This window comes from Pteropus vampyrus, unplaced genomic scaffold (genome assembly GCF_000151845.1).
Source record: "Pteropus vampyrus isolate Shadow unplaced genomic scaffold, Pvam_2.0 Scaffold68, whole genome shotgun sequence".
NCBI classification, from domain to species: domain Eukaryota; kingdom Metazoa; phylum Chordata; class Mammalia; order Chiroptera; family Pteropodidae; genus Pteropus; species Pteropus vampyrus.
In genome coordinates this window covers 2782471-2796634 of record NW_011888849.1, presented here as the reverse complement: position 1 = coordinate 2796634, position 14164 = coordinate 2782471, and the positions used below count along the sequence as shown (strand labels likewise).

At 41.0% G+C, this 14164-nt stretch overlaps 1 protein-coding gene across 2 annotated transcripts; it reads right to left on the bottom strand.

Moving 5' to 3' along the window:
• Positions 1-1674: 1674 nt before the first annotated feature.
• Positions 1675-10690, bottom strand: ANKRD1 (ankyrin repeat domain 1). Of its 2 annotated transcripts, XM_011361587.2 has the most exons (9): positions 10513-10690; positions 9678-9857; positions 8640-8777; positions 8406-8513; positions 7259-7357; positions 5614-5712; positions 5265-5363; positions 5042-5140; positions 1675-2575 (listed from the first exon to the last, which is right to left on the bottom strand). In XM_011361587.2, the coding sequence occupies exons 1-9, from the start codon at positions 10534-10536 to the stop codon at positions 2465-2467; spliced, it is 957 nt and encodes a 318-aa protein (XP_011359889.1). In that variant the 5' UTR covers positions 10537-10690; the 3' UTR covers positions 1675-2464. The 2 variants fall into 2 exon arrangements, with proteins under 2 accessions (XP_011359889.1, XP_023387217.1); XM_023531449.1 differs by lacking the exons at positions 9678-9857; positions 10513-10690 and adding an exon at positions 8975-9249.
• Positions 10691-14164: the final 3474 nt, after the last annotated feature.

Here is a 14164-nt window from a genome sequence, read left to right as displayed (position 1 = left end):
GGGGCGAGGCAAAGAGAATGTCAGAAACAACTTCCGTGAGTCTCAAGAGGCCAATGGGACGTTCCCTTCAGTGAGAAGACACAAGACAGATTGTAGGCAAAAAGCTGGCTCAGGTGGGAAGATGAGCTTATAAAAGTTGGCTGACTGTGTGACAGAAACTTGAAATTTTTGCCTGAAGTGTGTTTTTCCTTCATTCTAGGTAACAGTTGGCCTTGAACTATGAAACTTATTCCATGTTGTCTCTCATGTCCTCTACCTCTGAAGCAGTGCAAATCTTTACATACGTCAACACAAAAGTGCTTAACCCCCTTACTCTTCTCTCTCTAACTCTCCCAGCTCTTTTGGGGAGAGTGACTTGAGGATGACATCATAAAGAGAAAGTGTGTCACATGATAATAACAGCCAAGTTGTGCCCTGGGAGACATCAGTACTAGCGAGAGAAACGTTGCCTGTGTTGTAGGTGCTTTACCTGGAAGAAGTGGAAGGACCCCGAGCCTTAAGGATCTAAGAGGTTAGAGCTAGGACCCCAGAGGGAAGGCAGAGGGGTGGTAAAGGGGATTGGGAAAGAGGGAGACAATGGAAGCCCCCGATGTCCCTGTGAGGTGGGCTCTATGGATTTTTAGGAAACTAGATAGGTTCAAAATGTTTCAAACCATTTTCACAACTGTATATATCCATGACCAGCTATCTGAAGACCTGGTTTTGGACTGTGCTTGTGCACCCTTCTGAGGGTTAGAGGCACAGCTAAAAAGCTATGTCCTATGATCCTGTCTGGAGTGGGTTTTGGGGGAGGGGTACTAGAGCTAGTGTTCCACGGTGGCCTTCATACACTTCCTAAGGTGCCCAACTTTCCCCATAGCCTTGCCCTTTCCTGCATTTTCTCTATTGCCTGGAATATTCTGTGCTTGAATAACCCCAGGTTGCCCTTCAGAGTCCCCTGAAAAGCCACCACCTTAAGTCTGTTGAAATACCCTCCCCAATCAAATGATGTGCCTCCACATCTTAACCTCTCACAGCAGTCTGTATTTTTTACTTCGTTGTACTTAACAGATATTTACTATATATTTGTGTGATAATTTTTTTAGTATTCATCTATTCCAGGGAGTCAGGGCAGAGACAATCTGGTTTTCTCATCACAAGTCTTAGCACCTGGTCCAGCACCTGGCAACAAAACCCTGAGAGGTTAGAAGTCATTGATCATGTATGTTTTGTCGTAGGAGGCCTTGGACGCCATCAGCCGCTGTCCTCAATAATTGTTAAACCTCAATTAGTGGAGCCCCATGGTTCTTCTGGAGTACGTTTAACTTGCAGTAATAATTCTTCCCACCAGGAGTCTCTTTTCCCCCATCATCGGGGTCAAAAGAACTTGTATTCCTTGGTATCTTTATGGTTTTCACAGCCTTGCTGCTAAGGTGTAGTTGTGGCTTACCACTGCCTCTGCATTACCTGGGGGCTCATTAGCAATGGAGAATTTGAGGTCCTACCCCAGACAGCAGAACTAGAATCTGCGGTGTAACAAGATCCTCAGGTGATCTGTATACATATTAAATACTGAGAAGCGCTGTTCTACAGGACAGTCCTAATCTGAAAAACTTGGAAGACTGAGAAAAACCCCATCTAAATGGTCTTTCCCACATGGTTCTGTCCCACTGTACTTATAGAAGTGTTTAGAAAGAGGTTTAGAATTTGTTTGCTTTTATTATGAATATAAAATATACATATGACATCATATACATTTACACATTTACAATTTGCGGTTTCCTTCATCTTTTTTTGAGAAAATTCCATTCTGCATGGCCCAGTTGCCCACTCCTTGCCCACTCCTTCCACTGCGCTCTGCTCACGTTCACGACATTCACTTCACCTTGGTACAGTGCGTGACTTGGTAATACCAGGCCCAGCAAAAAATGTCTGACTTTATTGTCCTTCTCACAGAAGGACAATCTCTTTCATTCTACTGTTTCCTTTTCTGTCACTACATGCTTTCAAATGCCTCAAACTTCAGGAATAAAAATTCAGGAGAAAAGAGGGCTGCAATAATCTCCTTTGTCTTCTAGAAACAGCTTGAAATATCCTACATGAGTGAGGGGACACAAAAGTAGGTGCTGAGAGCACTGCTTATTACCTCGGTTTGAGAATTATCAACAGGAAGGCTCTGAAGTGTTATATATGAATTAAGCTTTGCTCACCAAATGGATGATCATAAAGGATCTGAGTATCAGTGGTATCGAGTACATTTAAAAATAAATACACAGGAATAAATACAAAAAGAAAAATAGAGTTTCGCTAAGAGAAATTTCAATACCAATATTCCCGTGCTTTCTCAAAACTTCATCAGGTGTGGCTTGACAACAGGTTGATAAAGAGAAGCTGGATTTTATATAACTAGTTGCTCTTCTTTGGGGGCCTGAGCCTTCCAAGAGCCGGTGAAGAGCAGATGACAAAGAATCTGTCGCCGTTTCTCTTAGAATGCAGCTATGCGAGAGGTTTTGTAGGAGTTTTCTTTGAGGCTGTCAAATATTGCTTTGGTTCCATTCTGCCAGTGTAACACCAGATCCATCGGGGTCTTTCCAGCCTAATCAAAATAGATGAGAAAATTTTACTTCCAGATGGGAGGCATCTGTAAATTCACATCCTCTCTCTGTGTATGTTTAATGAGGTGATGGATAGGTGTATGTTATTGAAGTATTTCATGTTTTCCTCTATGAGTGATTTGCAGTTTATATTCAAACCAGTCTTTCACTTTTTCTCACGGGAATGCTTTTGTCTTCTAGATTAGCATTTTTCCCCCTATGGAAGTATTTCAGGTCTTGATAAAAATCCCTAGTCCCTAGACACAAAATGGCAAGAGCATGCCAAGTCATTTTGATGTTCAAAAAATGCCTCTGTATATCACCAGCATTCTGCAGTCAAAAACCAGTTCCTTTCTATTTGGAAAATGATTCCTTGATTAATAAAAACCGGTGGTAACCAAACTGTTTCAACACCTTGGCTTAAGTACTCAGGTACTTCTCAGTACTCTTATTGCTCCATAGGGTAGATCTTTCACAACTGCTCAGAAGTTACATTGAGTTATCCCATAAATTTATTTTTCTTTGAGGTGACGTCAATGATGTGTGAATAATTTTCAAGAACAAAATTTGTTTCCTTTATGAACATGTCTCAAGATATTTACAAAAATTAAGACTATGTCACCTCTCAATTCTTGTCTTTAAATAAGAGCAGTCCTAAATTTTTCCATCTCTATTAATTCAGAAGTCTCTCTTTAACCCAGAGAATGCAAACTGGCAGCTTTGAGACAAAAATCAGTGTAGAGAGCTGTTTTGGACCAAACAGAGCTTAGATTTCTTAAAAGTTGGAATGAATTGTTAACAGTTGGAAATTAAGAGATTTCCCAACTGAGTTTGTGGTCTCTGAAAAAATCAGAAGAATTGGCAGCATGATACCCGTGGTTCCTTAGAGCAACAATGGAGTGGATTGGGGAAGAGCCTCCACCTTTAAAAGTTACATGCACAAACCCCTACAGGCACTCACTTAAGTCACTTATATGATCTGCCTGGACCCTGTGCATATTGAGTTAGTGACCCTGTAACCTTCACTTTGGAACTTCCATAGCGTCTTCCTTGAGAAACGCTGATCAGCAGATGCGAAGACAAAGTTTTGGACAACAACTGAATAACATCGTTTGTGTTGTCTCCAATCCCTTTCAGGAGGGTGTCCAAAGCTTATGGGTGTTTTGGGGAAATATTGACCCATTGGGTCAATGACATTAACTCTTATGCCTGGGGCTAATTCATATTCAGAGCCTTGAGCCTTATGTGTATATCTTTGGCTATTCCTCCATAAACTCCTTTCCCTGCTCCCTATCGAAATCTATCTCTTGATTTTCTGGCTACTTACAGTCTCCCCAAATCTGTATGCTATTTATCTCTGCTGGTAGTGTCTCACTGCCAGAGAAAAAGATCATCATATTTTCTGAAGCTTAGGAGATTTCATTGAATATACTCTTTTTTCTAGTACTTTATCCAAGTTATTAGATAAGACCAATCCCAATATCAAGGACAAGGGACCCCTACTGTTAACACTTTCCCAACCAGTCTCTATTTCTTGCATTTATTCTTTGTTCTTGTTACCAAGGCAGTTTGGTTTTTTTTTTTTTAAATGATAAAATATTCCTCTCAGTCCTATAGTAGCACAATAAGGAGAAGAAATTATTCGCATTGTACGATCACTGGGGTTTTCTTTTCCTTCTTTTTTTAAAGCGATTCTCCAAAAGCTTTCAAGTTATTTCTTCAGTAATTTACACCCATTCCTCTGGGTGATATTTTTAAAGCTTTTATTAGATGGTGTTTGGGAATTGGGACCATGAGAAGTTGGTTATGTTCTTTGATTACAGATGAAGCTAAATTAATACATACTTGTAGAAGGGACTTATACAAGCATTTTCAGGACCTAAATATAGGAAATTATTTTGAGGAATGTGCAGATAAACCAAAGTGGAGAATAGATGGAAATTATCTCAAAAATATAGGCAAAAGCACAGCTACCACTAGAAGAAAGTGGTAGCCTGTCATGCTGTTGTAAGGAGGGGAGGGCTATTCAGAATTACCCGGATTAGACATTAATTTGTGTTCATTGGCTCTTAGCTGCTTTGACCACTGCAGAACTTTAAACCACTTCAGGAATGGTGGGTGTCTGTATTCCTGACCACTCCAGGCTTTGCTCAGCTAGGGATGGCCAAGGCCAAGATTGAACTTGTGTTCGTGAAGGTGAGCGATTTGACCATCTTGTATTTTCAAGACCAAATTTTTAAAAGAATTACTAGACACAGTCATAGCACTCACTTTGGCTTCCCCCATCCCTGACCGGGTGACCTGAGTCCTTGCCAAGTTTAGCAGTGTCATAATAGAATGGATAGGAGCACTTAAACCATCAGAGGACCCCTGAGATACTACCATTGTGGGACCAATGTCAAGTTTGCGAGATACGCGTTTGTAAATGTGAAAGCCTGCTAGTGGGTCCCCTGCTTTGGAGCACTTACACAGTTCTTGACATTGAGGTCGGCGCCGTACATAATCAGGAGTCTGATCATCTTGTAACGATTCAGTCTCACAGCATCATGCAGGGGAGTGTCTCCTTCCTAGAGAAGAAGAGTGAACGGGCTAAAGGCGGGCCCGAGGCCAGGAAGGGGGTCTTGTTGGGGTACCTGGCTGGGAAGTGATTCCAACTAAAAGGAGTGAAGCTAACTCTGCCCAGCTGCTCACCCGGTCTTTGGCGTTGAGGTCCGCCTCACAGGCGATGAGATGCTCCGCGCACTCGTAGTGGCCAGTCCTCACCGCCACATGCAGCGCCGTGCTGAGCAACTGGGAAATTGAGGAATGCTGCTGATTTGCTGGGCATTGAGGACAGGAACGGTCCCAAACCCCAAGGCGCGTGAGAGGGGGGAAGTGGCCCTCTCAGCTGATCACAGTGGTGAGGGGTTTGGGAGTGGGGGTGGGGAGAGGAGAAAGTGAGGAGGAGGGGAAGAAAGAGAGATAAAAGACGGAGGGGAAGGCAAGGAGGGAGAGGGAGAGGAAGGGGAGGGTGCGGGCAGGGCCGGAAGAGCAGGAATACCTTATCCCGGGCACTGATTTTTGCTCCTTTATTCAGCAACAATTTTAAGACATCCAAGTTTCCTCCCCGGCTCGCCCAGTGGATGGCTGTGGATTCAAGCTATACCGGAAGGTACAAGGACATGACTTAATATAAAGAAGAATCTGTTTGAAGGAATTAATACTTGGTTTCTAAGGCCCAGAACATCAGGTTTGCTAGGGCATCGGTGGTAACAATGGCTGTCCTTGCTAGATGGCCACTTCCAGGCATTCTAGTGCAAGGCTCTTTGCCAAATGTTTTAGCTAAAATATGTGTGTGAATGTGAGTATATGCACTCACATGTGTATGTATATCTGTGTGCATACGTGTGCATCATTAGGAGACTCAATAAATCTAACTAAAAAAATAAGAACTACAATTTTACTGAGAATTTTCTCATACCAGCATGGTGCTACTCTAGATGTGTGGATCCTCCCAGCAACGTTATGAGGCAGGTGTTGCTGTGCTCATTTTATAGATGAGAAAAACAAAGCTCCTTTCAAAATACTCAAGTTTCTTGCCCAATGAAAAAGCTAGTAAGTAAGTGGCAGAATAGATATTCAGACCCACATCTGCCTGGAACTTTAACCACTTTTGCCAAATACATATACTCAAAATATCTAGACAAATGTATTTTAAAATTCTGGCAGAATAAAAGTAGTTTCTTCCAAAAGATTTTAACCTGGATCTGACACCTCTTCCTGTGTCCTTGCTGTTTTTTCCTCATCTCTTGCTGGTTTTCTGCTGTCATTTGTGCTAGCACAGCCTCTTACCTCGATTGTTATCATTTGTGGTCACTGCACACTGCTCTTACTCAGAAGATGCCCTCTTCACCGATCTGTTTGGTACATCCCTGGCCTTCCAAGTCCCACACTCATGAATTTTAGTGTTTTTCCATGCAAACTTTATTTTTGTTTCTTTAATTGTTTTTCTGTGTGTTTGTCTTTCGGGTTCAATTTTGGCCAAATCCTTTGGACTCTTTTGATATTCCTTTTCTACTTTGCTGTAAAGTCAAATTGAGCTGCATTTAAATAAAGCATTTCTCCAGCTCAATTTCAGTTCGTAAAATATGCTATATACTGGTCTTTGTAGAAATCAGAATGGTTGAATTATTGAGGTCTGAATAGCAGCTGCTTTCCATAGATGCAATTCATTTAGTATTCAGTCTAGCCTCAAATTTCATCGATGGCAATCGGCATCTATCATATAAGGTGTGCAGCTAGAGAATTCTGATTCACTGCTGGCAGCCAAGGGGCCACAGGCAGACTGCCGTGTATAATGGAAGGACAGGGACATTGAAAGGCAAGTGTCGACTGTATTACTTCTCAGTAATGCTACTGACTTGATAATGACCCAACTCTTTGATGAGGATATTGAATTCTGTTCAACAGCGTTCACTTCCTTCTTTTCCCTGGATCACTCCTCTCCTTTTCAGTATGTATAGAAAATACTTTCCACATGACCTAGTCCCATCTCCCAACTTTTTTTCGTATGGGGAAATAAGCTTTTGCCTAGTTCTCTCAGATCAATTTTCAATCCAGTCAGCCCCGTGTTTCATCGTAGGTTTCCTCGAGCTTCATACAGTCTACTCATTTTGGCTTGTTTCCAAGCAAAGAAATATATTTACCATATCACGGAATTCGATCTGGGCTCCAGCTTCCATTAACTTCTCCACAATTGCCAAATGTCCTTCTAGGCACGCTCTGTGAAGAGCTGTCCGTTTATACTGTTAGAATAGATATTAAAAGGGGGGAGAGAGAGAGAGAGAGAGAGAAATACCTTAAAAAGTGCATAAATCCTTTCTAGGAGGTATGAATCTGGATGCTCTGATGACCTCATTGATAGAGAATTGGAGGCTTCTTTATGAATTAGAAATGTCAAATTCACTAAAATTGCACAATCAGAACACTCATCCTGCAACTGAGATCTGAGCTCCTTGCAATGTACATTCCTAAGTGCCCAGAGATCTACATTGAGGGATGTGAACTTGAGGTTCAATGCTGATTTTTCCTTTCTTGTATTTTGTGCCTTCATTGTTTGTATCTGCATGCAGATCAGACAGTTTTCTTCCATCTGGGACTGTCTCTGGGTTAAATATCAAAAAATATTCAATTCATTTTTAAGAAAACGGGACACTCATTTTTAGTTCAACTTCAGAGATAATTCCCTCTTTCAATTCATCGGGGAAAGAATACAAAAAGGATTAGTGATTTCTGGTAAATTGGCTTCGTATGAATGGATGAATAGACTATTAAAGCTGGAACAACTTTAGGCACCATTTCACACCAATGCCTTCTATTTATAGATAAGGAAGTAAGGTCCAGAAAATAAAAATTACCTTCTAAAAACCAAGTGGTGAAGTAGTGATAGAGCTGGCACTTGAACTCCAGTCTCTAGATTCCCTATCTAGAGCTGATGTTTTGTATCCCATCAGAGATAATGCTAATAATATATTTCTGTAAAGGTGACTTGTTGGCCTTACCTAATTAAAAGTCTATCTCAAGGATGTATGAAGTTAAAGACAAACTGAAAAATCAACCAAAAGTATATGAGAGTGCAAAAAATGATTCAATTCATAGCACTAATCCAGCTTTTTTTTTTTTTTTTTTTTGGTACCCTATACTATCCTATTACACTGCTGGCATATGTGGCAACAGCTGGGGAAACTGTTTCAGGTGGATTGATTTTTGGCACTATATTAGCAAGGCTGCAGTAAAGCATAAGAAACACAAAATTAATGAGCTGGATTTTGCAGCGCTTTGTATAAGCCTTACCTCATCACAGACATCTGGGTTGTTCTTGTCTGACAAGAATTTTTCTACTACTGGCAGTTTATTCTCCAGGGCAGCCTTCAGAAAGCGAGGCGCATCTACAGGTTCTGTCTGAAGCCAAAAATAGTGTGAAAGTTACCATGAGTGTTCCAACATTCAATCAAACCCTACACAGATATTTATTCCCTGTAGCATACACATCAGACATGCAATACTACGAAATCAAGTAGCTCTTACGATAATTTCAGGTTCAGGGTCCTTCACAACTGGAACTTTAGTTTTCCTGTATTTTTTCTTTTTCTTCAGTTGAATGATAATTTCAAGGTCTTCTAAATTTTCAAGCTTTGATCTTTGTTCTAGCTTTTTCTTCTTGAGCTGAAAAAGAAATCCATATTTCAGTATATGGTGAGTTCTACTGAAAAGCATTCTGGCCTCGTCTAAACAAAATCTTTAAGATCTGAGATAAGTATATGAACAGTTTGAGCAAAAATAACTTTTTAATTAAATTTTTGTTTTTGATTCAGTGATTTCTTATTCAAGTATTTGAGGGGTCTAATTTTTCAGCTAATTACCTTCATCTTCACTTCTCTTACATGTAGCATCAGCTTTTGACTAATTGGAGATAGGACCTAGTCTCTGATGATTTTGTAATTACTGCCATAAACAAAGCCAAGATTTTTGTAGTTTTTTTCCTTATCATACTCAAGAAGTTTTTTTTTGCCCCCAAAGAATCTATTAATAAGTGCTACACTTTGAAAAATCAATGTCGATCTCTTTCAGGTGGTCCTCTAAGCAGAGTCCATTAAACAGACTGTCCTGGGACTACAGCTAACTAATGCATGTTTTATCTGCAGTTAGTAAGTCATGAAAATTCACCCAGCAGCAAAGATCTTATCAACACAGATAGCAGACATAGTCAAACAATGATCCATGGAGCACAAACCACATTATTGAGAAAAAATAGGTCTCCCTTGCTTGGGGTTAACTGGGTGGCGTATGACAAGAAATTCACTGGACACATTTTTCTTTCCAAGTCTTTCAGTTGGAGCACGGTCATAGAACATGCAATCATTGATTCAGAATCCAGAGGCCATAGTCTCGCCAAAGAATTATTTCCCATAACCGGTCCCATAGAAGTTACCTCTTTATAGGTTCAAATTTGGTAAAGAAACATCTTCAAAGTGGGGGCATTTTGTTTCCTTTATCCTGCTTGACACCTCTATCCCCTACTCCATTCCCAACCTCCCACTGGTGGATTTCATGGAAGGCTCTTACCTCTGCCTCTCGTTGTTTCTCAATTCTCCACTGTTGCTCCCCAAGGCTCACATGGTGGGCTGGAAGCGTTTTCAGGTCCTCTTGCTTCTCCAAAGTAACAGCAGCTTCATACTCTCCATCTGTGAAATCCTCAGGAAGGAACTCCCCGGTGTCTCCACTGCCATTCTTCTTCCCTGTGACCTATAAGGGAAGAAGATGGCAGGGTCAGAAGTATGGGGGCCTGTCCCGGGGTCTTTCTCTGCAGTGGATGCTGCAGGAGGTTTCTGGTCCTTCCTCCCTGGTGACAGCCACCTCCATGCAGCACACTGTCAGATCTCAGGCTGCGACGCGTCGCTCCAATGTTCCAGGAATCACTTTCAGGTGCTTGTCCTGCTGTCTTAGTTAAATCAAGGTTTAGATTAGATTGATACATTTAAATCTACTTTTAATCTGCTTAGTTACATTTCTCCTAGGAAAACCACAACCCCCTCTGATTATTTAAAATTCTTCCATTTTAGGTACTTTTGATGACTCTTGGCCTTGACTTGTAAAGTTTTCAGGCATATGTTCTTGCAATAGAACTTCTTCCCTAAAGCATTTTGATAATTACATGTGATTCAACACTCCAGTAATAAAACCAAAGGAGAAGATAATGAATAGGAAATATGTAGAAAATTCATTCCTGCCAGCTCCATTTTTCCAATTTCTCTAATTTCATCACATAAACCAACCATTTTTCATATATGACATTTTCAGAGTACCTGTGCACTATGCCTGAAAGAAAAGGATGTTTCGATTTTCAATAAAAACCAAGACCGAACCAGTTTTCATTGCATAAAAATAACGTCTCACATACCAGCTCTTGTACTTGCAGCATCATCGTGTTGGCCTGAAGTTCGCCTGTATGTTTTTCTCTTGTGGAATGAATCGCTTGAGTTGGCCCTGCTAAGCTCCTCCACACCGGTCAGCTTATATAGCTAGGGCTGGGTGAGATAATCTTCCAACCTGGGAACCCAAGTAACATCCCAGCCCCCACCACTGGCCAACTCAGAGGCAGGTGAATTTTCATCCCAGACTTAGTGTCTGGGAAGCAGAAGAGGGAGGGGATGATAAGTAACCCCACTGAATATGTGAATCAAGAAGAAATGTGAGAGGGCCATTCCTCTGGCAGTGACCACACCGCTCAGCAATGCGAGTCATCCTATTTATCGGGAAGCCAGGGGACAGCTGCCTGTTGATATTGCGCCACAACGCTGCTCTTTTACCTTCTTTGTCAGCTTTCATATGACTAACACTATCAAGAAAATGTAAATACCCTGAGTATCACACTCCCAATAATATCTTTCTGATAACCAGACTTATCAACACTTCACTTGGGGGAAGTGTTGCTTCAGGACACCCTATTCCCATGGGTAAACAGCCTGAGAGGAAAGGATCCGAGTCCACATGGCCCTTGTCTATATCTGTTTGGAATTCTCTGCAGTGATGTCTGGGGCTAAAAAGGCCCCATGACATGCCATCTTACCATCATTATAAGAAATTGAAAGCACTCGGTAATGCACTTTTGTTTTATGGTGTCATTGGCCATAATTAGCATATGACATGTTTGCTGTCTTCTAAAACAGCATACTTACTGGAGCAACTTTTATTCAAAAAGGATCTAAATGGTCCCAAGAAAGACTATATGAGACCAGTTTTTAGCAGTGGTATGACCTTGATTAGGTCATAGAGCCAAAGTTCTCAGAAGCTATGGGTAAAAGACTCACCTATGGGAGCTTGTCAAAAATGCAGATCCCAGGGCCCCACTTCAGGGCATTCTGAGTCGATTAATGGTGAGTCTTAGGAATCCATATTTTTCAAAGCACGCAGGTAGTTCTGATACATCAATGTTGGAAATACATTGCCAGAGAGGCAAAGAGCTTCGCTTTGGGGAGGGGTGAAAAAGATCTCTGTTTCTGGTTTCCCGCCTCTGAGATGTTAAATTATGTAAAAATATTTAGGTTTCCTTGCAGTTTAAGGAGAAATGGTTACCTTCAAAGTCATTTAACTCCCTCTCCCACCTTTTTTTTTTTTTTTCAGTAAAAGGGGGAAGAGTGAGAGAAAGGGAGAATCAATGAGGGAGCATTAATTAGGATGTTCTATTAACCTTTCTGTGTCTATCATTTTCTCAGACTTACCCACTCTACAAACATGACTGCCATTCTCTTCAGCCCCCCTTAGACTGGTCAGCCCATGGATGGTTTCCCTGGAACTTTCAAAATGAGACATTCACTCCCCAAACCAAACACTGGCAAAGAGGGACCCTCCCTGTAACTCCTGTATCTGTTCTGGTCTCCCAATGTTCTATCCTAAAAGGGGTTTTACTTAGAGTAAATTTCCTGGTGTTTTCTTTGAGGTGGAGATAGCTAGTACCATGTTTGTTGTTCTCTTTAAGTAAGAAGTGGCCAGTTAAGCTTTTCCTACCATTTCTTATGATGTTTTTCTCAGGCCAGACCCAAACCAAGGGGAGGATTAGGAGATATCTTTGGGGAAGGGTCATCGGTTGTTAAAGGCTCTTGAATATGGAACCCCAGAGCTGTTAGTGCTCTCAAAGTCTGAGCAAGACTAATGCTTTCATTTTGCAGCGAGGATACTGAGGCACAGAAACATCAAGTAACTTGGCTGCAGACACACACCTCGGTTTAAGAGTTTCGATTCCATCCAACAGAAGCAGAGAATTATAGAGCCCAGAGCACATTGTCTAGGGCAGTTCATACATAGACCCACTCAGTGCCCAACCAGAACTGGTTAGAAGGCTCTTCAGTGTTCAAATCACCTCAAAGAATGTAAGTGAAAGGGAGTAGGATGGCTCACCATGCCCCTTCCTTCCTCTAGTCACTTAATTACCGGTTCTATACAGGAGACTCCAGGAAGTCTTGAAGAAAATGTTGAGGAAGCATTGAAGGGATGAGCTTAAAGAAAAGAGTGAGTTGGGCAGATCTTCAAGTATCTTCAGGACCAGTAAAATCACTGCCGGGCCTCTCCACTCCCCTTTTTCCCTTGATCCAGTCTGTCATTATAAAACACGAAAGGATTTGCTTTTCAGAGAAAGACCCTAGATATATTTAGCTCCCTAACAGCACATAGTAAAAAATTATATTTTCTAATAATTCTTATTCATCAAAATTGAGAACAAAACTACTCAACTAGAGGAGAGTTCTCTGTCACTTGTTTTTAAGGAGTTTCCTTCCTATCAAAGTTCACTTAATTCTGAAATTTGTATATTTGACTTTATCACAGCCTCAAACTAGACATAACCTTTTCTCATAAAGATGAATTAAGACAACAAACCTCTAAGCTTCTTCTACAATTATTGAGCACCTAGGCATTACTGGTGGCAACAATCTATGGCCAGAATGAGTAGGGAAATGGTCCCTGAGCTGCCAGAGTGACGTCATGAGCCTTTCCTTCCATCCTTGCAGGATTTATGCATTTCAGTGGGACCAGAATTATAACCCTTTTTACAGCTGGAGAAACTGAGGGGCAGAGGAGCAGAGCCTAAAGCTTTATTGCTATCACTCAGGGTTTGAAAGATGTGGCCAGATGTCATCTGTGTTCATGTGTCATGTCTCAGCCCCCAGGACAATTTCCTTTTTCCAAATTTTAAAGTACTCCTACTCAGACATTTTATTTTTTTCATTATATTTTCTTAACTATATAAATAACATATAAATTTGTTATTGTTAACTAAAATAACACAGAACGTTGCTTAATTGCAATCTTACTGTTGATTTGATACTTGATTTTTTTTTTCACTCAATAATATGTCTTAAGGATTGTCTTCTACCAGCAGAAACAAACCTATCTCATTATTTTAAACAACTTCATGGATTTATTTTTTGTGTGGGTATATTTTTGCCTATTTAACCACTCTTTTATCTCTGTATGTATAGGCTATTTTTCAAAATGGTCACTTTTATTTACTACAATCAAAGGCATTTTGTAGCACATAAAATGTTACTGTTATTAACACTCCTTGTCCTTAGAACACCCATTGTTATACTAAAAGGAAGGACTCTAAGGCCTCGAGCCAGATTCTGATGTGGAAGACACCTTGTTCTGCTGTTGCACTTGTAATTGCTCATTTTGCCATCCCCCTTAATAGCCTTCCCAGGCCCAGCTGCTACTCACCTTCCTTGGCTGGGAGAAGTAGCTGACTTTGCATGACTAGGAATCCAAGTATCCTCAGGGCCAAGCCATGGTTCAGTTACACACTCAAAAGTGCCAGAGGGAGGTCATAAAAGTGAAGCAAACAATGTTCAAGGTTGTATCCCCTCCCCCACCAACCAAGAATGGCATCACCTGTATTCAAAAAGCCAAAAGTACTGAGATATTTTGAGCAAGTTTGTGGTATCTGCTTTCATCTTCTTAAAGTACAGTGTCAGGGATTAAAGGCTTCTTCTTTCCAAGGCTCTGGAGAGAAGATGCACACACATGACTGTAAGCAACACAGTACATGCTTCCTTTTT